Here is a 24,655-nt window from a genome sequence, read left to right on the forward strand (position 1 = left end):
TTAAAAAATTGTGCAATGGCTTCAAAGTGGGTTGGGAAACAATGGAATTGATTGCATCCTAAAATTCTATCCAATTACCGCGAGAATGCGCTAATGACACATGTATCCAGTAGTTGACCGGAATCTCGCGAGAGCGGGAATTAACTTTCTTGAGACTATGCGGAAGTACGTCAAACGCCTCCTACTAGTGCAAATGTCGATGACAAATGTGTGTCAGTTTTTTAAATGTCTCTATAGTTTATTGTTATAGCGGACAGGATTGTGTTCCTCGCGAAACTTGGGAAAATTGTGACTTTCCTAGCATAGCATGTTAGCCTTGAGATAGTGTTGTCGGAGGCGATGGCCGCCCGTGCGACGGAGTCCGAGGAGGACCTTCTCCGGCCAGTGCCCCGCGAGCAAGCCATCCTCGAGAGCTTCTTCACGCAACTCGGCATATTTTCTTTTGACCGTGCCAAAGACTACGTGGAGAAGGAGAAAGACAACAGCAGCCGGAGCTCTGGAGCCGTCTGGGCCGCTCTGCTGGTCGCTTTAGCTCACCTTGCCGCTGCCGAGAAAGCTTACCACAACATGACGTTCCTGGGACAGAAAATGGGTACGACAAAACTTAAGTAGTCTTCGCACACAGAGATCGCCACAAATCCATCATTCTTTGGTGCATTATTGCTCTTATTATTACGGATATTTGTCTCTGTTGCACTCGTACACCCCGAGTTCATCTTCCTCATTCCATACTCCTAAAATCCCCCCATACTCTGAAAAACAGAAGTCATGTCCAACAACCTCCCTAGTGATGCTTCCTTTACTCATGCTTCTACCAGCCAGCTTCTTCATCTGCATCTCTTACCTCTTACCTCGTGCACTCTACAGGGAGTGCAGAATTATTAGGCAAGTTGTATTTTTGAGGATTAATTTTATTATTGAACAACAACCATGTTCTTAATGAACCCAAAAGTCTCATTAATATCAAAGCTGAATATTTTGGAAGTTGGAGTGGGGCTTTTTTAGTTTTAGCTATTTTAGGAGGATATCTGTGTGTGCAGGTGACTATTACTGTGCATAATTATTAGGCAACTTAACAATGATGATGAGATGAGAGATGAGATTTTCTTCAGGGAAACCAATATAACAGCTCAACATTCACAAATATACATTTCTGACATTCAAAAACAAAACACAAACAAATCAGTGACCAATATAGCCACCTTTCTTTGCAAGGACACTCAAAAGCCTGCCATCCATGGATTCTGTCAGTGCTTTGATCTGTTCATGATCAACATTGCGTGCAGCAGCAACCACAGCCTCCCAGACACTGTTCAGAGAGGTGTACTGTTTTCCCTCCTTGTAAATCTCACATTTGATGAGGGACCACAGGTTCTCTATGGGGTTCAGATCAGGTGAACAAGGAGGCCATGTCATTAGTTTTTCTTCTTTTAGACCCTTTCTTGCCAGCCACGCTGTGGAGTACTTGGATGCGTGTGATGGAGCGTTGTCCTGCATGAAAATCATGTTTTTCTTGAAGGATGCGGACTTCTTCCTGTACCACTGCTTGAAGAAGGTGTCTTCCAGAAACTGGCAGTAGGACTGGGAGTTGAGCTTGAGTCCATCCTCAACCCGAAAAGGCCCCACAAGCTCATCTTTGATGATACCAGCCCATACCAGTACCCCACCTCCACCTTGCTGGCGTCTGAGGCGGACTGGAGCTCTCTGCCCTTTACCGATCCAGCCACGGGCCCATCCATCTGGCCCATCAAGACTCACTCTCATTTCATCAGTCCATAAAACCATAGAAAAATCCGTCTTGAGATTTTTCTTGGCCCAGTCTTGACGTTTCAGCTTGTGTGTCTTGTTCAGTGGTGGTCGTTTTTCAGCCTTTCTTACCTTGGCCATGTCTCTGAGTATTGCACACCTTGTGCTTTTGGGCACTCCAGTGATGTTGCAGCTCTGAAATATGGCAAAACTGGTGGCAAGTGGCATCTTGGCAGCTGTACGCTTGACTTTTCTCAGTTCACGGGCAGTTATTTTGCGCCTTGGTTTTTCTACACGCTTCTTGCGACCCTGTTGACTATTTTGAATGTAACGCTTGATTGTTCGATGATCACGCTTCAGAAGCTTGGCAATTTTAAGAGTGCTGCATCCCTCTGCAAGATATCTCACTATTTTTGACTTTTCAGAGCCTGTCAAGTCCCTCTTCTGACCCATTTTGCCAAAGGAAAGGAAGTTGCCTAATAATTATGCACACCTGATATAGGGTGTTGATGTCATTAGACCACACCCCTTCTCATTACAGAGATGCACATCACCTGATATGCTTAATTGGTAGTAGGCTTTCGAGCCTATACAGCTTGGAGTAAGACAACATGCATAAAGAGGATGATGTGGTCAAAAATACTCATTTGCCTAATAATTCTGCACTCCCTGTAGTACCGTAAATTCTAGACTATAAAGCGCACCTGATTATAAGCTGCACCCACCACATTTTAAGAGGAAAACTTATTTTGTACTTACATAAGCCGCACCTGTATATAAGCCGCATGCGCCCACATTCCAAAATGTAACACAAACACAAAATTAACCCAAACCTGACTTTAAGTCCCGTGATTGAAACTAAATGTCTTTCGTTAAAGTACACAGTCTAAAAATCACAGCCGGCAAAATGAACGGAAAATGATACTAGTATTTAAGGTTTGATGCAGACCTGCACAGTCCGGGTCCTGTTGAAAGTAATCCAAGGAAAAAGTGTATATTTATATATCCACTATTGTCCGCCGCGTCCTCAAACAGGTCTGTCTGTTCCTCACCTTTACCGGTCCCCACTTCCCGTCACCCCGTGTTTGTTCCGCCCCTCCTTTTTCATTTGCCCGTGCAAAACATATCAGAATGAGTGTCTAAAATAAATACAAATAAATACATTTAAAAAATGTACAGTTGCAAATACATATTATACATGGGTTACACATATTTACAAAGAAAGACGGTACACCGAGAGTTTTCAAAGCTTTAATAATAATAATAATATAACTTTCATCCCAGACGGTGCCTGGGACAGGGCAGTTAATGGTAGCAACACGCTCGCAACACAGTAAGCGGGTCTGGTAAAAATACATACCGTACTTGTAAAAATCACGGTAAACCGTCCCCATCTTCCTCCTTAGAACTGAAGCCATCGAAGTCGTCTTCCTCAGTGTCGGAAAGAAACTTTGTCATATAGACGTCGTCCCACGCTCCCATATTCCAAAACATGCTCGCAATACAGTAAACGGGTCTGGTAAAGTTTACGTGCAGTAGTTCTGTTTCCTTCTTTATCGGACTGCTCGATTGCTTTTAGCTTGAAAGCTTTGTCATGTGCCTTTCTTTTTGCATTTTGCATGATGAGGGTATGTTTAAACTAATTTAATTTATGCACAAGCCAAGAAGTTGAAGTCTTCCTCGGCGCATATATTCTACCGGTCTAAATCTTACCTTTTGTACTCAAGCGCCGCTGGTGGCCGTTAGAAAAATTACATAAATTGGCCGCATCACTGAATAAGCCGCAGGGTTGAAAGTTTAGGGAAAAAGTAGCGGCTTATAGTCCAGAATTTACGGTAGTTCATGCTCTACTGCAGGATTGCTCATCAAGTAGATCGTAATCTACTGGTGGATCGCAGAGGCAGTGATGGTAGATCACGGGAAAGTGTGTTTGTTGGGATACACTGCGATCTAGTCGTCAAATGCAGGACGTGAACATAAACGTCAATGTTGCTCACGCTGCAGTAACTAATTGAAGAACTTTAAATGTTGTTGATGAAAGGGATACTAATTCATTAAAATTTTAAACTAAATGGTATTGATTTCTTTTTTACTTGTGATTTAGTAGTTATTTAATGATAAGCAGTTCAAATGAAATGTAATATTCTTACTTATGTATCGAAAAATGTATGACAATGGGGTTTTATAAAAATGCTTTAAAATCACTAAAGAAAAAATAATGTTAATTCATTTACTATTTAAGTATGTTATAATTGTTGACACATACTTAATAGAGAAAATATTTACCTTTAAATTATTGTAGGACACATCAAATTACGCACCCCACCGTCAAGCAACTCTGAAATACATGACATTTACCAAATTGTAATTAATCCATTTGAGAATTGACATTGGCAAACCTTTGTTTTACTACCCAACTCAGACGTTTTTGCATTTTAAAACATAATTAAAAAAAATCTTTATTTACTGAAAGAGGAATTCTTAATCCAAAGGGAATCTGAATAATTCATCATTTATAATTTGAATATTCTATTTAATAATAATTGTCAATTAATTGATCATTGTGGTTTACCTTTGTCTAAACCAGACGGCGGAAACCCAAAATGTTTAAAAAAAAATCCATATAAAAAAATTATATAACCCTTATAATGAATGCAACACACGCTATACAAGCCTACTACCAAAATGACGAAGTTGGAGGCGGAGCATGTTGTGGAGAATGATGCACCACGTCACTACAGTACTCTGTTGTAGGATACTGCCTCTAGTTTAACTTCATTACAATACATATTCATTACGGCATGAAGAAATTCAATTTTTGATGTCATTTTTAATTGGAGGATTTGAAATAACAACACCAAAATGGAACGTGCATAACATGCCCCTTATCTGGTCAACAAAAAGAGTCTAATAAATGGCACCATCCATTTATAAAAAATAAAATGGCTACCGTTTGAAAAGGTAAAGTAAATTCAATCACATTAATACTGTTAAAGTTTGGTTTCTGTGCAGTAAATTTTTACCTTTACTTTTTTACCTTTGGTGTCCATGGCCGATCGCACATTCACTGTTTTTTTTTAAACAGCCACCTGCCTGGCTTGTGACACTGCCCCTTTAAAAAATGCTTAGCTGGGGACAGCCGAGAAAGAGGAAAACAAGCATAGGAGAGCTGCCGCGGAGTTTTGCATTGCATATTCGTTTTCCAGACAGGAGTTAAAAGCCTGAAAGCCATCACGTCACGTCACAATATTATTAGAGATGTGGCCCTACTTACGAATGAGGTTTCGGATGATAGTTCGTAAGTTGAATTTGTTCGTAAGTTGCGTCAGTGCTTTATTTTACATGGAATGTATATTTAAGTTTTATATAAGTATGTTTAAGGCTTGTGTAAGGAACTTATATTGTTTTGTACTAAAAAAAACATTTCATAAAACAATATGTTTATAAAGATAAATAAAGTTACTTTAACTTAGTTTAACTTACTTTTGCAAGATGAGCTTCAAGAGTTAGGCGACTTCTTCCTCCGTGGTAAAAAGTGGCAGAAAAAAAGCGATCCAACTATTTTTTCAACAGCATCAAGCTTCCATATTCCTCTTTAATTTCAAATAAAACGGCTCGTCTCTTCTTTACACTTTACACAAACCGTATTGAATGGATGCACGAGGTATTAAACAATAAAAATGTCACAGTTTTTAGCGCGCTGGAGATACAGTATAGAATGTTTACACACTAGCTAGGAAGAGGAAGCGGATTTTTTCTTCGGGGTGGATACTGGGTGGGCTTTCTTAACGCCACACACCGGTAGTGGCGGAAAGAAGCACCACAGTACTGTCCTGTACTTGGAAAAAGGTGCACCCAATACAAAACAGCAACGTCCGTATATTTTTAGAGATCCAGAAAAAATGTTCGTATCTACCGTTTTTCAGAAGTCGAATGGTCGTAAGAAGGGAAGTGTCTGTACTTCGCTTTGTTTGAGGCGACAACCTTTATTCCGTGTTATTAAAACAGATACCAGTGAGGGAGTCAAAGCCGTCACTTCCCTTCTGTTAACTCGTACCAGCTAATTTTCCCTCTAAATTCATGATTACACACCTACTTGAAATTTAGTTTTTATTCAACACATTTTTTTTAAAGCATTGGAAATTGTAAGTGATTGTGTCATGTTTGTCCTCATACAGAAACCATATTAGAACAAAAATATGTTTCCTTCCACCATCTTTTTTAATTTGTAAACATTGTTTGAAAAGCGCCAGGGAGCCACTTGGCAGCACTAAAGAGCCGACCCCTGGTCTAAAACCTTTGTGTTTTGCATCCACCAGAGTGCTGCAGGACTACACAAATATCACATCCTTCCTGTCTCTTTTCACCCTGCAGGAGGCCAGTCGTTTTTCAGCCGCAAGGACTCCACTCGCACTATTTACACTTCCCTACACAACGAACTGCGCAAGGTGGTGACGTCGGGGCGGCACGGGCAGCAGCAGGGCTCTGTGGCTGCGGCATATCTGGAGGAATTGCTGTGCCACTTGGTCGAGCAGTTGTGCCACTTCACCCAGGCCCGCGTGGACATGGCCGACCTCTACGAGAAAATGAACGCTCTGGCCGGACAAAAGGACGTTAACAGCGAGGCGCTCGTGACAGCGCTGGATGCTGTGATGCACAAATACAGTTCCAAGTGAGTGAGAGAAGCCTGCTTGCAATATGGATGGGGATTTGCATTGGGAGTTTTACCTACAAATAAAATCTTTAGCCGATAAGTTAATGAAAATACGCCATATTGGATGGCTAAAATGTTTTTCTCATTAGGCTGATGCATGCTTTCTCTATATCCCCCTGTGAAAAGATTTTTATAGAACAGACATGACATAAATGCGTCGACATGATAAATGAAACAGTGTGAAGGGAAAAAAATAACAAGGTCAGGGGGGAAAATGCTGAGTGCAGGAAGTTCCTTCTCTTCAGGGATAGGCAAAAAAGTGAAAAACTGTGTGAAAATAAACAATCACTGACACATTAGTTAAAAAAAAGCATTTTGAAGGTTTTAGTGCAGAGTTTCCCAACTTGTGTGTCATGGTACACTATTGTGCTGTTGAGCCCATGTTTGGTGTGTTACAGGACTTGTGATAACAAATCGATAATTATTTGCAAAATGTATGCTATTTTATCCGTGCTGTTCTCCAGGGATGAGCAGAGTACCTGTAATTTTCTTCCTTGCCAGCAAGTGGCAGTTAATCAAAAGTTACATATTTAACTACGGTTCAGAGTCCCGGACGAAGCCCATGAAGGTGAATACATTTCGGTGTCAACCAGGGTTTGTTGAATATTTTCACGTTAAGATAATTTTGATTGGCAAGATACCCTGGTGGTCGTCGAGGACTCATTGAACCGTAGTTACATATGTAACTTTTGTTCCATTGGTTCCCTCCCGACCTCAAAAACTGAAGCACCAGCGTTATCACAAGGTATCCCAGAAAAAAACAAACCTCACAGAGAAGACTCGGCAGGACCAAAAACGATGTTAACTGTTAGTGGTAGGGGCCAAATCAACGCTATGAAACCTCGGGATAGTGCCAGGTGACACCAATGAGGTGGCAGTAAGTATGTCCTCCAAGGACAAACCCTTCAGGGCGGCCTAAGAAGAGGCAACAGCCCTGGTCGAAGGTAGGACGCTGCCAGCAGTCTGGCGTATGGCTTCCACACTCCAAGTGCTGCTTGGGCAGGGCAAAACCTCTAAACAAGCCACAGTATCAAATGAAAAGTTGAGTGGAAGAATAAAAAAACACCGTCGCATCAATGTAGCTGTGCAATGCACGCACAGGAAACAAAAGCTTTGTCTTTTCCTCACATTCCGCCCCAAGAAGAACGGGGAACACACAAGCGACAGCGGCCTGTTAGAACAAGAACCGGAAAGCACCTTGGGAACGAAGGCGGCATCGTCCCAGGTTAGGTTAACGGACAAGGCGTGTAGATTGCCAACATTCTGAGTGTGCTCTTACAGCTAACCCACTAAAGGTATGCCCTGCAAGCGGCTCAAAGGGAGGCTGCCCAGGCCAACCAGCACCAACTGGAGATCACAAGACTGGACGTAAAGTTCAGCATGGGAACGTAGCTGCCGAACACTCCTAAGGAAAAAAGACACAAGGTCATGCCCCCCACAGAAACACCCCCAGCATTAGTGTGTTGAGCAGAGATATTTACCATATACACCCTTAGGGTAGACTGAGCTGAGCACTCATCTTGGAGGGATTTCAGGAATTCCAAAATAGCGTGAAGCGAGTAGGACATTGGATCCTTCCCATGTTCCCTATACCATGCTGTAAACAACTGGCCCATAGTACTGTTGGTGAACATCAATGTGAACCACAAAAGACACTGGGTTGTCTGCTTTGAGGCAAAAAGGTTGACGCCATGCCTCAATGACCATATAGCAGGCGCACCTTACCGGGGGAAAAATCTGTGGTCAGAAGTGACAGTTTTGGTATGTATAGCTCAACTGAGAAGTGAACATTCAGTGGTTAAAGCACCGCCAATGTTGTTCGAGAGGGACAAAATAAGACCCTTTTTTTTAATTATGTGTTCGCAGGGTTGTACAGATTTGTTTGAAGATTATCATATATCCATTATTCATCCATTATCTTTTCCTCAGTAGGGTTGCGGGGGTGCTGGAGCCCATCCCAGCCATCTTCGGGCAGTGGGCAGGGGACACCCTGAACTGGTTGCCAGCCAGTCGCAGGGTACACAGGGATAGACAATCCGCACCTAGGGACAATTTTGACCGGCCAATTAACCTGACATGCATGTTTTTAAATGGGAGGAAACCCACGCAAGCACGGGCAGAACATGCAAACTCAGCACAAGAAGGTTGGTAGCTGGATTTTGAACCCATGACCTCAGAACTGTGCCGCACACGCGCTAACCACTGCGCCGCCGTGCTGCCCGATTATCATATATTTTTGACAAGTGCCAGGTTACAGCCATTAGGTATCCAGATATCTTTCAGTAAAATTAGAAAGGCATGCTGAAAAACCATTTTCAACTCAAAAGTTTAATTTCAATGAGAACAACATTATAATGTAAACTTAGTCTATAATACGGCATGTTCTGACAATATAAAGGGTAAAAATGGAAACTAAAGCTGATAATTGTTGTTTTTATATTTCATCAATGAAAAAGTGTGCCTTGGCTCCAAAAAGTTTCAGAAAAAAAATGCTTTAGAAAGTTCCTTATTTAAAAAAATTCATATGTCCCTCAGGTTCCACCACCCCATCCTGAGCCGTGTGGAGGAGAGCTTCCAGACTGAGGTGGACGTGGTGACGCAACTCCTCCGTTGCCAGGTACAGGTTTCAGAATGGCGCTTTCTACCAGCGCTGCTCTGCTTGCACGGCGCCACCACCAAGCTGACTGCATGGGGGCAGCTCTTCCAGCGGCAGAAGGAGACCCGGAAACATCTTTTCGGAGGCCAGTCCCAGAAAAGCGCTCAGCCGCCACACCTGTACGGCTGGCTGCAGCGCTTCCAGGCAGCCCTTCTGGCCAAGTTCAGTTTCTACTTCCACGAAGCGCTGAGCCGGCAGACAACGCCTGCTGACATGCGTGCGCTAACTGCGCGTGCTGCGCCCGACTACCATGGCAAGATCTGCTCATTCGTTCGCAAGCACGACGCCGCTAGCGTGTCGCTGGTCTTCGACAACCGCGGTTCTGCAAGCTTCCAGGGCCACGGCTACCACCACCCGCACTCTTTCAGAGAAGCCCCTAAAGGGGTGGAGCAGTTCCCCGCTGTGGTGTCCATCCCGTCGGGCGAGCGGCCGCTAACGCACTGGCCCAACGTGGTCATGATGATGAGCGACCGCGCAGCCGAACTCGGCGCACCCGACAAAGTGGTGCACTTTTACGACGACAAGGTCCAAAGTACTTACTACCTGGCCCGGCCCGAGGCACACTTCACTTTGGTGGTGATCCTGGACGGCAGGAAGTCCGATAAAGACCTCAACGTGGTGACCTTCTTGCAGGAGATCTGTGGATCGCTACGCAACTCAAAACCTTTTGGGACCCTTAAGCCAGGATCCAAGGGATGATCAAAGTTTTAAAATATTGGCATTCACTGTATTTTCGAGACTAAAGACCTGAATTATTAAAAAAGCCTTTGCTAATTTTGACACGGACAAAGACAACTTGATTTCATTGCTGAAGACGAGATTAGTTTTGAAAAAAAAGAGACAAGTATCTTTTGAAGAATGCTATAGCTTTCGGTATAAAATATGACATCTAGCTTTTGATGTAAAGGAAGACATCTCTAATTTTCAGTATAAAATACAATCCTATTTTTTACATAGAAGACAATGACGTCAGTGTTTTGGTTTAGAAGACAATGGTGCTAATTTTCAGTGTAGAAGAATATAAAGCTTGTGTGCGGTGTATAAGCTGATTTTGCTGTTTTCAGCGTTGGTAGGCATGTCAAAGTCAAATGGACGGAAAGCCAGATTTGGCATACAAGCCACTGGCCGGATTGATGGAATGTTGTAATTTTCAAAACGAATCATATTTGCTTGTGAATCTACAGTAATATGACAAAAACCTAACCAATGTATTCCAATAGTATCGGATAAACAAACCAATATTTTCTTATGGCTTCTTCAGTAAACTTGTAATTTCGACAGGCACAAATGACAGACTTCTCTAAAATAAAAATTCACATAAAATGAACAATTAATGAAAAAGAGGCCACTATTTTTAGCTGCTGTTGGCTTGCTAATACCATCATTAATTCTATGGTTTGGGGCTGAGGTGGGCGCCATATCAAAATCTTTGGACTCACTCGCCCTCTGCAGTGAGGCCAGATAATTGCGTGCCTCACTCTGCATTCGCTCAGCACAGTAATATGCTAAGTTACATACAAATATTGTCAATTTTATGTGAACATTTGAAAAAGAAAATTGTAATACTGAATTGAAATGAGAAATATCTTTAACACTGAATAAATATAACCATTAAGTACATTTGAATGTTTATATTTCACTGCTTGATGTTGTTTAGGGGATTTTCTTTGTGCCGATCGTGTTCCTAATAAAGTGAGCACTGCAAAAAAAAGGCATCAGGTCATTATGGACTTGAGTTGAAATTTATTTGTAATATAAATAACGACACATTAATAACGATCCATTTTGGCTATGAGAGCTCGCATGACGGAAGCTCTGGTTTCAAACACGTCAACACCAACAGACATGAACATTTTAACAACCCTCCCCCACGCATCAACATGTGATGATGCTACAGGCCAGGTACATACATACATACGGTATCCTACACAAGGTCAATGTGCAAATAAGTTACGGTGAACTAATGTGGGAACTCTAGTGAAGGTTTGAAGGATTTCTTTTCATTCAGAGTGCCTTGTGGCCATGCGTGAGGTCCAAACCACTTAACCCAACCCAAACCCAAAAAAACATGAAAAAAAGGCACTTTCACATTCTCTCGTTCTCACGTTCACATTCGCTGTGCTGTTCAAGTGTTTATTTTATTTGGGGGGCCTAACAAATAGCCCCACCCTGTTCGCATTCTGTAAGTTTAAGGTTAACTTGTGAGTTTAGTGCAGGGGTTCTCAAACTGTTTTGGTCCGCGGACCCCCATGTAAGGGAGTTATGTTTAGAAAACGGGTTCAGAGGAGAATTCCATTTGCACAATTATTGAGAATACAGTAAATTATTTATAGATTATGGTTATTTGTGAAATAACTACATTGTATTTTCCCCTTAATCCCTATTTTAGTGTTAGTATATTTATCCATCCCCGCAACCCTACTGAGGATAAGCGGTGAAGATAATGACTGGATGGATATGTATCCATTTCACTTAGCATTGTTTTGTCAGTTGGTAAATCACTAATTAGAATTGATACCACATTTTGAGTTTTTCGAAACAATCGCTAATTAGCAAATATGTAATTGCAACATTTTCCGCGCAATAGTGGCCTTAACTGTTTACAAATTTCTCTTGCGATAATGGCCTTACCAACATCTGATGATATTGTAGGAAACATGTACAAAAAAATACTGAATTTGAAAATTGTATCATTAGTGATAATGGCCTTACAGTTGGTCAGTACGGCCATTATCACATACTAGGTATGCAAGCAGTTAAGGCCATTAACACATACCAACAGTTAAATTATAGAATTTAAAATATTAATAATTCCAATATCAAAAAGCTAATAAAAAATATGAACAATTGAGACGGGCTTTCTATGTATAATTCAAAAAACATACAGTAATAATTTTTAAAAATATCAGTAGTGCATGAGTATCAATATCAATTATAAATATCCACAGAGAAAGGTGATGCAGGAATTGGTTTTTGGCTGTTTTACAGACTAATTATAGGACGATACTATGGAATTTTTACAAAATAAGTTGGAATTTCAGATATTGTTTTTCCTTTATCTGGTATCGATAACCACTCAAGTATTGGTATCGCCCGAGAAAGAAGTTGGTTTACTATCAACATTATAATTCATTGATAAATGTGCTACCAATGTCTTTACTGTTTTGTTGACTACCCAAGTTAGACACTCCAAACAAATATCAGCCTGGGAAAAGCAATATTAAACGTTATCTCAATGGGCATTGGAATAGCAAAGGTCTAATGAATCTTTTTAAATCGTATGTTATTCCCGCTTTTAGGAGTCTCAAATTCATTATTTAATACGCTACTGATATATATAACTTATTATTAAAAATGCCACACTATCTTGTGACTTACATCAGAACTCCCTTTTTAATTGTCTCAAAGTTTTTGCACCCCAGGGGGCCCTGGCACCCTAGTTTGAAAACCTTTAATAGTGTAGCTAGCAGGTAAACCTTTTAACACATGCACACACACCCAAACTGACTCATTTTAAGAAAGTGGCATGCTGGTTTTAACTCATGTGTTAGAGCTCTCAAGCCAGGCATTAATAATCAATCGTCCATCACTATTCTAGTCGATTTGCATGGACAAAGCCAAGGCAAGCAAAACAACACACTCACACACACACACACACCAGTAAAAGCGTGGCACCCTGTATGAACGTTCCCCTCTCACCCCAAAACGAAGAAGGCTCTTAAAGTTCTTAAGTAACATTCATAGATGAACAGTCGTTTAAAAACATTCATTTGTTAAGTAAATAGCTGGACGTTTGTGTTCGTCTTTGTGGTTTTTAGCAGCAGAACTGAGTAAAAAAAGAAAAAGGTCCCCATTTAAACAATAATAATAATTAAGGTAAAATATGAGAGCATCATGGCCCTGCCAGGACACGGGACGGTCCAACATTCACTTGACTAGAACTACTCGTTAGGTCTCTTATGTAATTAGCACGGCTAGCCGACGCCTGCAAAATGCTTCTGTACAACAGATAGGATAACAACCTGACAATACACAAATATCAGAATTGGTGGCCGAATGCTGTAGAAAATGTGTGTATTAGAACCTATTCCCCAATTCTGACTTTTCCCACGGCCCGAATTGGACACAAATTTTCTCTGCGAATCCAATTCAACTCATTTATGAACGAGGGTTGTACACACTTCTTAAAATCAGAAAATTTAACATGAACACCTAATGTGTTTTCTATGTACTTGTTCCACAGTTCTCAAGCGTTTTAACGTGTTCTTCTAAGTCATAACATATACATCCTCAGGTTACTCTTTTCCCCGTATTATTATACTGAATATTCATAATAGAAACTGTAGACAAATACGTTTCAAACCCTCATTAATTGCACTTATTTTAGCAATTATATTTGTGCTGTGGGACCATGAATGATGAGTGCCTAAAGGGCATAGGAACAATAGTCACAGCAGTTCCATTCATTTCATTTGACTTAGGAGTCATAACTCACAAGTCGAGGTACCGCTGTAACTAAAATAGAAATCAAGCGTTTTGATATTATTTTTCACATTCTACATATCACTGTAATCTACTGTAGTTCAGGTTTTCATCATTACCGTGCAACTTCTACAGAAATTGCATTCTCTAGTTATATGATTATTATTAAGATTATTATTGTTTTCACAATAGATGCAGGAGCTTATTTCAAACCCTTACTCAGCCGAGTTTATACCCTCAAATTGTTTGGCGGTACCCTGTTCTCCTTGAGTGGCCCACTTGCAGTTGACCCTGTTTGGCTCACATGGTACAGGATTTGTCGAGCGGCGGCGGGGGTAAGGGTGGTGTGCTGCTCTTTGGCGGCACGGCAGGCTTGGGCCTCAGTGCCGGGGGCCTCAGCGGGACCCCCGGCCGAGGGGCCGCCACAGGCTTGAAGGAACCCAGCATGTCCGGGGACGGGTTGACTGGTCTCGGAGGGGGCCCTGGCAAAGGACTGACGGGACTAAGGGGCCCGAGAGGGCTAGGGGTCCCGGGTGTCCCCGGAGTGCCTGGAGTGCCCGGGGTGCTTGGCGTACTGTGGGGGCTTGGGGACTCAGAGGAGCAGGGGGCCGGAGGGCCATTTTTCACCTGATCCAGGGTGTCCAGGACCACGTCAGGAGCCGGCCTCCGGCCCTGACGTTCCAGCAGACGGAAGTCCCCTAGGGCTACGCTCACCGTCTCCTCGATATCCTGCACCAAGGGTACAAAATCAGGAGCTGCTCAGAGACCAACAGTTTTAGGGTTTGTCAACTTATAACATTGAAGGACCATGAATTGCTCATTCATCTAACAACACAATCCAAAGGGACTTGTAAACTCCGGACTACAGAGGGCAACTAGGTTAAGGTCACATACACAAATTAAAGAAAAGAACCTCAACTTAATTTTTCTACAAGCCGCACCGGATTTCAAACTGCAGGCTAAAAGCCACAGTGTGTAATATTTGACCACTAGATGGCGTTGCTGTTAATGTGAAAGAAAACCAGTGCCACAGAGCATAGTGTATCAGCAAGATCCCAGACAAACATGGTGGCAACCTCTAGGTAGGGATTCCACTATGTAAAAGAAATACGAATTTGTCAACCTATAATATTTTTACAAAAATCAACATGCATTTTTGTATTCAAATCTATGTTTTTTTTATTACCAGACCTTCCCTATAAACAGCCAGAAAAAAATGACGCATCCATGTATATTTCTTACGTGAAAACAAAATCAGTGGGAAAATGTTTAGTTCAGAAAAGTAACACATTTTGCCAAGATTTAGGGCACTAGTCTGCGGACTGCGTCCAACGTGTAAACCTGAAAGGTGCTGCATGGAATTAGAACATTTTCTACTTACTGACGCTTAAATCATCATTGCCACGTCTTTCAAAGTGCTTGTGTCGCGTGTGTAAGCATATGCAATTCTTAGATGCGCTCAAATGAACTCTTTTTTTATGCTTTTTTTTCCATGCTACACTAACAGAAAAACAAGAGCTTGAACATGAAATCACTCGACAACCTCCCTCCCCTATTAACATATACACAGGAGTACAACAAAAACATTCTCAAAGTAAAACTCGATGTACCGCACTGACTAAAATTCAGAAGCCTGTTCAATCACAGCAGCCTTTCGACATGAAGAGCCATGAGACTGATCTTAAGCTCTCCCATCCTTTGCGCATTTGACAAAGCGTTAGAGAGGAGATTAGTAGTAGTATCCGCTACTACATTAAAAAAAACAGTGTACATGCAAACACTAGTTACTAACTAAAGAGGGGTATACAATAATTATCTGTCTGGCTGAAAATAGCCCAAGATCTGTGGAAAGGGCACCGTGACCATCTGCCTTGCAAATGAAAAAGTAAAATAAAATTAAAAATAAATAAAGATAAAGAGCATCGTATCGTCGGCCACAGTAATTAAAAGGTAAAATAAAAACGGCTTGTAGTCCGGAATTTACTGTAGTTTTCTGACCAGATCTGCTAACATACCTGAGCTAGTGCGCCGGGGTCGGCAGCCCTCGAGCGAAGCGATTCGAAGCCGTGCTGGGTGCTGCCGGAGCGGCGGATAGGCGTGTCCTCAGGCCTCCGCAGTGAATCTCGGCGGCCGACTGCCATGGCAGCCGAGCGGCGGCGGCGTTCGGGACTGTCGGGGGGTGGCGTCTGGCCCTGGCTGCGCCCCAGCAGAAGGTCCCGGGGGCTGAAGTGACCCGTCACCGGGGGCGAGCCGCGCTCAATCGCAGATCCATTGCCGTGGCAATCGGTGGAGCGGCCCAGAGGACGGCGGAATAAACCCTCCGTCCGCTTCCTTCTGTGACTGCAACATGGGAATGACGTCGTTCGTGACTACACCAATCCCTTTCTGTATCGTGGTTTACTTTTCACAGCTTCTCAACTTTGCGGATTTTTATTGTGCATTGTGTTCTGCAGTTTGATTGGCTAAAGAGTGTCCTTGTCCTTTTTCTGCCTTTGTGTCAATAACGTTCCGGTCTAAGATGTACACAAACGTAAAACAGCGTAATGAACCCACAATACATGAGTGAATCTTTTTCAATTTCAAGTTTCGCTAAAAGGCATGTCAACAGAATGTTCATGACCCACTAAAGTACCAAAAGACCTCTCCCTATGCTATCTTGAATCTGCAAATTTGGACTTCTCCACATGCTAAAGCACATGTCTAACTCATGGCCCGCAGGACAAATGTGGCCCGCCACTTCATTTTATGTAGCCAGCGAAAACTTAAAATGTCTAAGCGTTTAAAATTAAACGGGTCAAGAGAGTGCTTTGACCCAAAACTACATTTCCCATGATGCCAATCGACTACGCCATCCGCAAAGTGACCGTTTAGCGACAGAAGACACTAGTATTTCCATACTGATATAAATGAGAAAAAATATGTTAAAATTGTACGAGAAGATTTTTTCATTTGGTTATACATTGGTACCTCTACATAGGACATGAATTTGATCCCGGATTGTGCCCTTATCCAGGAATGCGTGTATTGCGAGGAAATTTTAGCTGATATATAATAACTGGAAACCAATTAATCAGTTAACGGGCCTCCTAAAAGCTTTACTGTTCTGTACTCGGAAAAAGGTGCACACCATAAAAAATCTAACTTACAGCAATGTCTAGAAATTTTTCGACATCCCGAAAAAAATGTTCGTATCTACCGTTTTTCGTAAGTCGAATGGGTGTAACTAGGGGAGCAGCAGAGTTTTTGATAAAGGTTTCTACTTTGCGGGTTTTTGAATACATCCCCGCAAAAAATGAGGGACTACCGTACTTGGAATGGTTGGAATGCAACAAAATAGCTAGTTTATAGATTACCTGTGATAAGACTCAGGCGGTCGGATGTCTGTGGGCGAGCACAGATCCCGGGTGGACCGCTTGTCCTCGGTGCTGCTGCTTCCGCCATCGCTGTCGGCTTTTTGGCTCAAGGTGTCCGACATGGCGTCACCCCTAAAACACAACAGGAAGGTCTTCAGCCAGTGGTTATTTAAGTCAGTGGTCCTCAAATAGGGCTACAATAAAGGCACTTTAAGGGGGATTTTTTAAACCGTTGAAAAATGTATCTTAAAAAAATAGCACTAACCCAAAACCACAGCACTAGCCCCCCTTCTACCTACATTACCAACAAGATCGCAGAATATTCAGTATTTTATAAGGATTATTCCTTTTTATATAGGGACAGTGAATTATTATTTGAACAAGAGATGCATTGTGTCATCCAGGGTTCTCTATCCTTTTTCACCTTGAGAGCTTCTTTTTTTGTTACTGATTTGCACGAAGGGCTGCAGAGGTCGGAAACCTATGGCTTGCGAGCCAAATACGACTCTATTTTATCAAATCGTCAAAATTCACACAGGGATATAAACTGCTTAAGGATTGGCTTTGGTCTGGAGAGCAGGTTTGGCGGTTTTGTTGAATTTGGACTTAAAAACGAATATTTTTGCTTTTATCGCTCTTTGAGTCAAAAAAGTTTCTGACCCCTGGGCTACTAGTTTAAAATGTATTTCTAAAATATAAACAGCGTTACTATGTTGTAACAATGTTAATAAAATTAGGGTTAAAATAAGCAAGTTCAAGCACTAAAGACACTGATCATGTCAATGATTTCTCATGCCAGTTAAATATTGAATTTCCTATAAAATCCAGATAACCCATTACATGTGAGATAAATTTTGCTCAAGGCTCAAAGTGACCAAACTGCAATATTTTTTGGCCCAGTCTTTTGCCAGGTTTTTGGGGGTACCCTTGGCAGCAAGACGGCTGACAATCATGTCAGCTCTTTAAGGCGAGGCTCATGTTATTTAAAGCAATTACAATTTTCTTGAACTACAGGCATTTAGAAAAATGTACATTTATATGATAGTTCATGTATTTTTACTTATATTAAAATTATTTTTACCACTAGGAGGTGCTAAATAATACACACAGTCCATTTAACATATTTATTGTAAAATATTGAAAATAATCCTTAAAATAATCACAATCATCAGATAATTATGCTCATTTTAAGTATTATTTTTTTTCATTTCATTAAATGTTTAACATATTTAAACTAAAATAACTCTTAATATTATCTTACATTATTTTTTGTTAAAACTAAAAACATTGTATGATTACTTAAAAAAAAAGTATTTTTAATCTACTATATTTTCAAATGTATCCTGTAGTAAATAATGTCTATTTTAAATCTTATCTTGTTTTATATAACTGATCAAATCTTTTTGTCTTTAAATTTGTGTCACTTCAAATTAAGTCTTATGAAATACTGTAAGTGTTTATTGTTCCCGGAAAAATAAAAGTAACAAGAGATGTTCAGCTAAAAATAATATAGTCATGTCATGGTAATAATTTTATTCAGTTTTAAAAATATTGGACCCCTGCAAAGGAAATTGATAAGATGCCAGTTCATAATTTTGACAACTATTGGACACTGTTGTTTATTGTTTTGACTTTTATGAACTGGTTACATCATTGTCACTATTAGCCAATCATGCTGTCCTATGATTCCACACCCTTTAAGGCGAAACTGCTTTTGCAACCTAAGTGATTTGTTAAAATGAAAGGGTTTGCGGGAGGTCTTATAGAACAGGTTAGAATTTCTTATCAGAGGGTTCTCCCCTGCTCTCCTTGTAGTTTAACATCCATTGAAGTCTTCTAATTTGGAGTGTCTACTAAACTTTAACTTATCACATATTTATTTTAAAAGTATTACATTCAGGAAGAAAAATGTGAAAACTCATCTGCAAAGGTGCCAAGCTCTTTTGGTGTGAGGGCTAGTGTAGAGCGTCAAATCTAGTCGAAAAAGCACTGAAAGGGTGTTGGGTGAAAAAGAATATATCCCTGGATGTACGTCAATGAAATAGGGTTGAGAAACACTGATTTGTATGGTCGATCTTATTAAGTGAAGTGAGGCCAGATTCAGTATGCCTTATCCTTTCAACTTGAAATAATTTATTTAATATGCTTGATTGACAGTTGGAAGATGAGGCTGGCGTGGATTCAAGTCTGTTTCCTGCTGCCGAATGAATTAGAAAAGCAGGTTGCCATGGCAACACACCGTGACAACAGAATAGTATTTTTGTTTTTTTATGCACGACTCGATCGGTCAGGCGAACAGACCATTGAGTTTAGGCAACGAGGGGCGGCTTTGGTATGACACTCGCCTGTCCTTCAGCATGATATACTGGTGCGGCACCAGGCCCCGGTTGCCGTTGTGGCGCCCCTCCCACCAGTCGTGTGAGGCTCTCTGGTAGAGAAGCAGCACTGCTCCCTTTTTGAAGGACAATTCGCGGCCAGAGCGGCCAACGTAATCGAACCTCGCCACCGCCTCTATTGCCTCACCCTCTGCGGAAGACACAGAGTTCAGGTCTTTTCATTCACACACAGTCAAAAAGATGGGGAGAGGAGGTAAGAAGGAGGTCGCCATAGATGCAGTTGCCAAGGCAACAGATTTCCGTGTACCTTCGTCACTTGTCTGGGTCTCTGTGCCGGCATCCGGCTCGGTCTCCTCAAGAGCTCCTGGTTCGCTGAATGGACTCTCGCTGTGGGGGTTAGTGTAGTCAGGGTTTAGTTTGTAGTGGGTGGTAAATATATTCCATGAAAATGATTAAAAGTCACAGTAGCGTATGAGTATGAGTAGGGCTGCAACAACTAGTCGACTTTGACCACATTAATCGATAATAGAAATAGTCGACTATGAATTCCATTATCGACTCTAATCGTCAGGCACGTTTCCCAAAAAAGTGTGGCATCTTACATGATTATAATAATAATAATAATAATTTCCTTTGTATTGTCATTCTGTGTAACAATGTACACAGAACGAAATGTCGATACACCTGACCCGTTGTAGCGAGCCGATGCAGCCGCAGCCAACAGAGGGCGCCGCCATTTTACCAATGTTATAAGTCTTAGGTATGACTCGGCCGAGGCGCGAACCAGCGACCTCCCAGTCTCAAAGCGGGCGCCTTACCATCTAGGCTACTGAGCTGGTTATAATCTATGCTGAGAGTCGCTCATGTGCAATAGCATCCGTCTCAAGCGGTAAAAATGACGGTGTCAACATCAAGTACACGCATCAAAGTTTCTAAAGTTTGGGAGGATTATAGCCTGGATATGGCGGATAAAAAGACTACTTGCAAACTTAGCAATACACGCACTACCTTGGCAATGCTTGTAGATTTAACAGTCGGACAGTTGAATGAAACAGAGTCTGACTCGCCTCAGTAGGATTAAAGTAACGTTCAAGATTTTGATGACATTCATCGCACATTTACCATGCGTATATTTCGCTCTTAAAAAAGAGCTTGAGCATTATGACAGACTGCCTAACAACTGTGTTGGAAATTGAATGCATGCAGTCCAAAGAACAAATGTCAGTTGTTAAAATCACTTAATTAGAAACTGTTGAGAATCGTTAAAGACTTTTGTTACAGAATTTGCAGTTGACCACTGAATTTACTTCACAAAACACACATTATACTTGTTTTATTTACTGTTCTTCTGATGGTAATTAGCCTGTCGTTGGTTTACAGGGCTTTTACTTGATTTTATTGTATGATTTATTTGTTTGTCCCTAAAAAATTGAATGAGATTTATTTATGGATTTATGTCGCTACTGACAAAAAACAGATTGGTTTTGGATATGGTATTTCTATTTAATTTTTGTACAAATTCCCAGTATGTTCAATAAAAGATGTAGTTTTTAGTGTACCAATTGTACTTGCCAAAGGATATAATCAACTCATGCTAAAATGAAGTTATGTGACTAATCATTTCAATAGTTAGTCAACTACTAAAATGGTTGTTGCAGCTCTAATTATGAATAACATCTCACCAGTACTGCTCGCCGGTCATGCAGGTCTCATATAGCGGCCCAGGTAGCTCCTTAACATCAGGGAAGATGTTGTCGTGGTGCAGGATGACCGTCTTGACCACTTCGTTGACGTGCGCCTGGCAGGCCACCTGGTCTACAGAGTCAGGGGTCGGCAGCAAGGTCGGCCCAAAAACGATGGCCAGGTTTCCGGCGTCCATCATGTTCTCATCACTGTACTTGGAAAGACTTGAGGACAAATTCGTATTTAAAAGACGTGCTATGGTAGGAAAAACAGTGATACGTCTACATATGAGATGAATTCCTTACTGGATCATTACTCGTATCTAGAGTTGCTCACATTTCAAGCAAATTATTATCGATGTGAAAAAAATGAAAACCAAATAACTCGTTTCCAGGCTACCAAATGCATCGAAAGGCGCTTTTCCATTACATCGTTCCAGCTCGGCTGGCCTTTTTTGGTTTTCCATTATGAAAAAGTACCCGGTTCTTGGAACCTGGCACTGTTTTTGGTACGACCTCTGTCGAGGTTCCAAAAGAGACTGGCTGTGACTAAAATACCACTGCCGATCACAGCCGATCACTCCTTGGTCAAAGAGGATCGTCCTCCACGAGCTTCAACAGAAACCATGCCACTATTGTGTGTCCGCGCATTACCCGTAATTCTGCAGGAGCTCCACGGAACAAAATGGAAGTGGAACAGCTGGATGATAAGCAATAAAGTACGCTAATGCGAAAGATGGCAGTGTGCACGGATGCAGCCGCTCTTCGCTCTCCAAGTGGTCATTTGTTTTGGTTTATTTTTCATTGTCTTTCGTTGGCGTACTGTGACGCCAACACATCGTATAATCGCAGCAAACTAATCGACATTGGACTACGGCTCACTTTGCCGGTCACAGCCCATTTTCATCATAAATACAACGTTCCAAGTCGACAGAACGATACCGCCCGGATCACCTTGGATCGTCATGTCAGCCAAGCGAAGCATGAGAGAGGAAGCAGAAGCTAGGCAACTTAAACAACCACACAAGCCGGAATTACTGAGCATATTCAAACGTACATCCCTTTTGGCTTTGTGCAATATTGCTGCTTTTTTTTGGTATATTTTTTAAATATTCTTGACTTTTAGTTCAAAAACAATTGTTGATTCTAAACAGTTGTTCCAGAAGAAGTATTTTTTTTTTTTATTGTCCCGCAAAATAAGTATTTTTTATTTGATATTACTCTTGTACCGGTAAATGCTTTTACATTGTACTGTTATTTCCATTTTTACTTCATCTCCAGTGTGCAATGGAAGAAATTTAGTTGTCATGTTACCCTGTTACAGTTTTGATTACAATATCCAGGTTGTTAGTGCAATACCTTGGTTGTGTATAGTTTTTATATTAAATGTGAAAATTTTATATTGGACGGGCTGCACGGCGGCTGACTGGTTAGCGCGTCTGCGGCACAGTTCTGAGGTCATGGGATCAAATCCAGCTACCAGCCTTCCTGTGTGGAGTTTGCATGTTCTATCCGTGCTTGCGTGGGTTTTCTCCGGGCACTCCGGTTTCTTCCCATATTCCAAAAACATGCATGTCAGGTAATTGGCTGGTCCAAATTGTCCCTAGGTTTGAACGAGCGAGTGAGTTGTCTGTCTCTGTGTGCCCGGCCATTGGCTGGCAACCTGTTCCGAGTGTCCCCTGTACACTTCCCGAAGATAGCTGGGATGGGCTCCAGCACCCCCGCGACCCTACTGAGGATAAGCGGTGCAGATAATGGGACTTTATATTGGATTATTTTTGCATTTATTAGTCTTTATTCTGTATATTTTGCCAAATGGAAGGCAACTGTAATTTGTCTTGTAACGATAAAATGTTAATAAAGGCGATTCTGATGTGATAGCTAACATGCATGTGTGTTCATTTACCATGACAATATAGCAGCCAGCCAAATATATTTCTGTGCTTAAACCACACCACCTACATTGGATATTACCGAATCTTACTGCAATATGTATTCTGTGTAGCACTATTTAGTTACTTTATATAACACGCTACAGTGGGCATTTGCACGTCACACTGGGTATTTGTATATTGTATTCTTTTGGCTTTATTATTGTACTGTTCTCAGCTCAGGGATGCTGCTGGAAATGTGAATTTCCCTTCAGGGATGAATAAAGTATCTATCTATCTATCTATTTTTACTATTCTAATTTTGTGTGAAGATAACATAAATACATCTTTTTTACATATAAGTGATTCTCTTTGTTTTTGTCAAACTGTTTTTTAAAGGTTCTGGTCATTGAATTGCCAAAGCATACAAAACTATAATGAAAACGTGTCTTTCAAGTCACAAAACAAAATGGCAATAAAGTACTAATGGCGTTGAGGGCCATCCTAAGACTGCATCAACAACCCCCCCCCCCCCCCCCCCCCCCCCCCCTCAACCCCCCCGCCGAGGACAACAAAGTCAGTTAGTACTTTGTTCCTTTGTTTCTTTGTTTCCTTATCCTCACTGTAAATGTGGGACTGGAGTCGTCCAATTTCGTTGTCACAGCATATCCCATGTTGTAACAATGACAATAAAGGCATATTGTATTCTATTCTATCAGGATTTCCAGGTGCTGCTGCACCCATTTCCTCTTGCCTGGACAATATTGAGCTAAAACAACGTCCTAAAAACATTATATGCATTTACAGCCACGTACTCCTGTTGTAATTTGATTTTATGGCCCCTAAGACACCTTAATAATTACAGTACACCACTACAAAAAACGTTATTTTATATGTTTATTGATTATTTCAAATTGTGAACGTTGTATATGTGACCCCTAAGAATACTTATGGTCACAAGTTTGGAGTGTTTTTGGTTTGAACAATTTTAATGACACTTTTAACAGCAATTAAACACATTCACAATTTCATTATATGATATTCTAACAATATGAGGTTTGAACAATTTTTATCGACACTTTAACAGCAATTAAAAACATTCACCATATCATATTTTAACAAGGTTTCTGGAGGTAAAGTGAAAGTGTGACATTCTGACTTTGCTCTTGATTTCCGCCAAAGCTTTTAGTTCTTGTTTGATCTTTCTGATTTAATCATTAAATCAGATTCAGATTCAGATTTACTTTATTGTCATTCGTATACACGTGTATACAGAACGAAATGTCGATACATCTGACCCGCACAGTTTCTTTGAACGTCAGCCGGGATAGATAAGATTAACCATGTCTCCGTCAGAATTTTAGAAATCCGATCCCCTTTTGTGTTAGGGTAAAATAGCGTTGGAGTCTTCTTTGTAGTCCTAACATGTATTTCATCTCTTTAAGTTTTTTTATTTTTTCCTGCATTTTTGAAGAAAATCTGCGTTCGTTTCTTTGTTATCTCCCACCATTGTGCTCGTGAACCATACAAGTCTTGAAGGGTCTGCCAGTCCTTGTACCGCTCCCTGTTTTGCGCGGCCAAGGCTTCATCCTCCAGCAGGGAGCAGTTCAACTTCCACAATAAGATTGCGCGTCCTTCTTTCATCACAGTGCTCCCCTTTATGATGAGTCGAGGGTTGTTTATCAAAATGGCCACCCCATCGTCACGGTCCTCACCCAAGCCACTTCACAATGAAGGGCACGGCCAAATCTCTTCCCACTATTCATAACCTTCCAAAAAGGGGGTGCAGCATTCATTGGGTATTTCTTGTCCATT

General features: G+C 41.3%; 2 protein-coding genes across 2 annotated transcripts in view; one reads left to right on the forward strand and one right to left on the reverse strand.

The window, feature by feature from the left end:
* The first annotated feature begins 129 nt into the window (after positions 1 to 129).
* kics2 (KICSTOR subunit 2) lies at positions 130 to 10,734 on the forward strand. The gene is made up of 3 exons (XM_088348460.1): positions 130 to 592; positions 6,121 to 6,418; positions 8,996 to 10,734. Exons 1-3 carry the CDS (start codon positions 340 to 342, stop codon positions 9,813 to 9,815), a joined length of 1,371 nt encoding a protein of 456 aa, XP_088204586.1. The 5' UTR covers positions 130 to 339; the 3' UTR covers positions 9,816 to 10,734.
* A 105-nt stretch (positions 10,735 to 10,839) lies between these two features.
* The window catches only part of srgap1b (SLIT-ROBO Rho GTPase activating protein 1b), a 41,117-nt gene continuing 27,301 nt past the window's right edge, over positions 10,840 to 24,655 (reverse strand). Inside the window, exons 18-23 of the mRNA XM_088348459.1 lie at positions 20,970 to 21,194; positions 19,595 to 19,674; positions 19,297 to 19,477; positions 16,952 to 17,083; positions 15,614 to 15,938; positions 10,840 to 14,327 (exon numbers count right to left, since the gene is read on the reverse strand). Coding sequence (XP_088204585.1) covers positions 13,899 to 14,327; positions 15,614 to 15,938; positions 16,952 to 17,083; positions 19,297 to 19,477; positions 19,595 to 19,674; positions 20,970 to 21,194 — 1,372 coding nt within the window. The 3' untranslated portion in view covers positions 10,840 to 13,898. The remainder of the gene's footprint in view (positions 14,328 to 15,613; positions 15,939 to 16,951; positions 17,084 to 19,296; positions 19,478 to 19,594; positions 19,675 to 20,969; positions 21,195 to 24,655) is intronic.

The sequence above is a fragment of the Urocampus carinirostris genome, chromosome 11 (genome assembly GCF_059441175.1).
Source record: "Urocampus carinirostris isolate Australia breed hairy pipefish chromosome 11, RoL_Ucar_1.0, whole genome shotgun sequence".
Classification (NCBI taxonomy): Eukaryota; Metazoa; Chordata; class Actinopteri; order Syngnathiformes; family Syngnathidae; genus Urocampus; species Urocampus carinirostris.

Coding starts and splice junctions, on each gene's coding strand:
- kics2 (XM_088348460.1), top strand. CDS start 340: ATGGCCGCCCGTGCGACGGAGTCCGAGGAGGACCTTCTCCGGCCAGTG. Junction 593..6,120: donor GTTCCTGGGACAGAAAATGG/GTACGACAAAAC, acceptor TTCACCCTGCAG/GAGGCCAGTCGTTTTTCAGC. Junction 6,419..8,995: donor ATGCACAAATACAGTTCCAA/GTGAGTGAGAGA, acceptor TATGTCCCTCAG/GTTCCACCACCCCATCCTGA.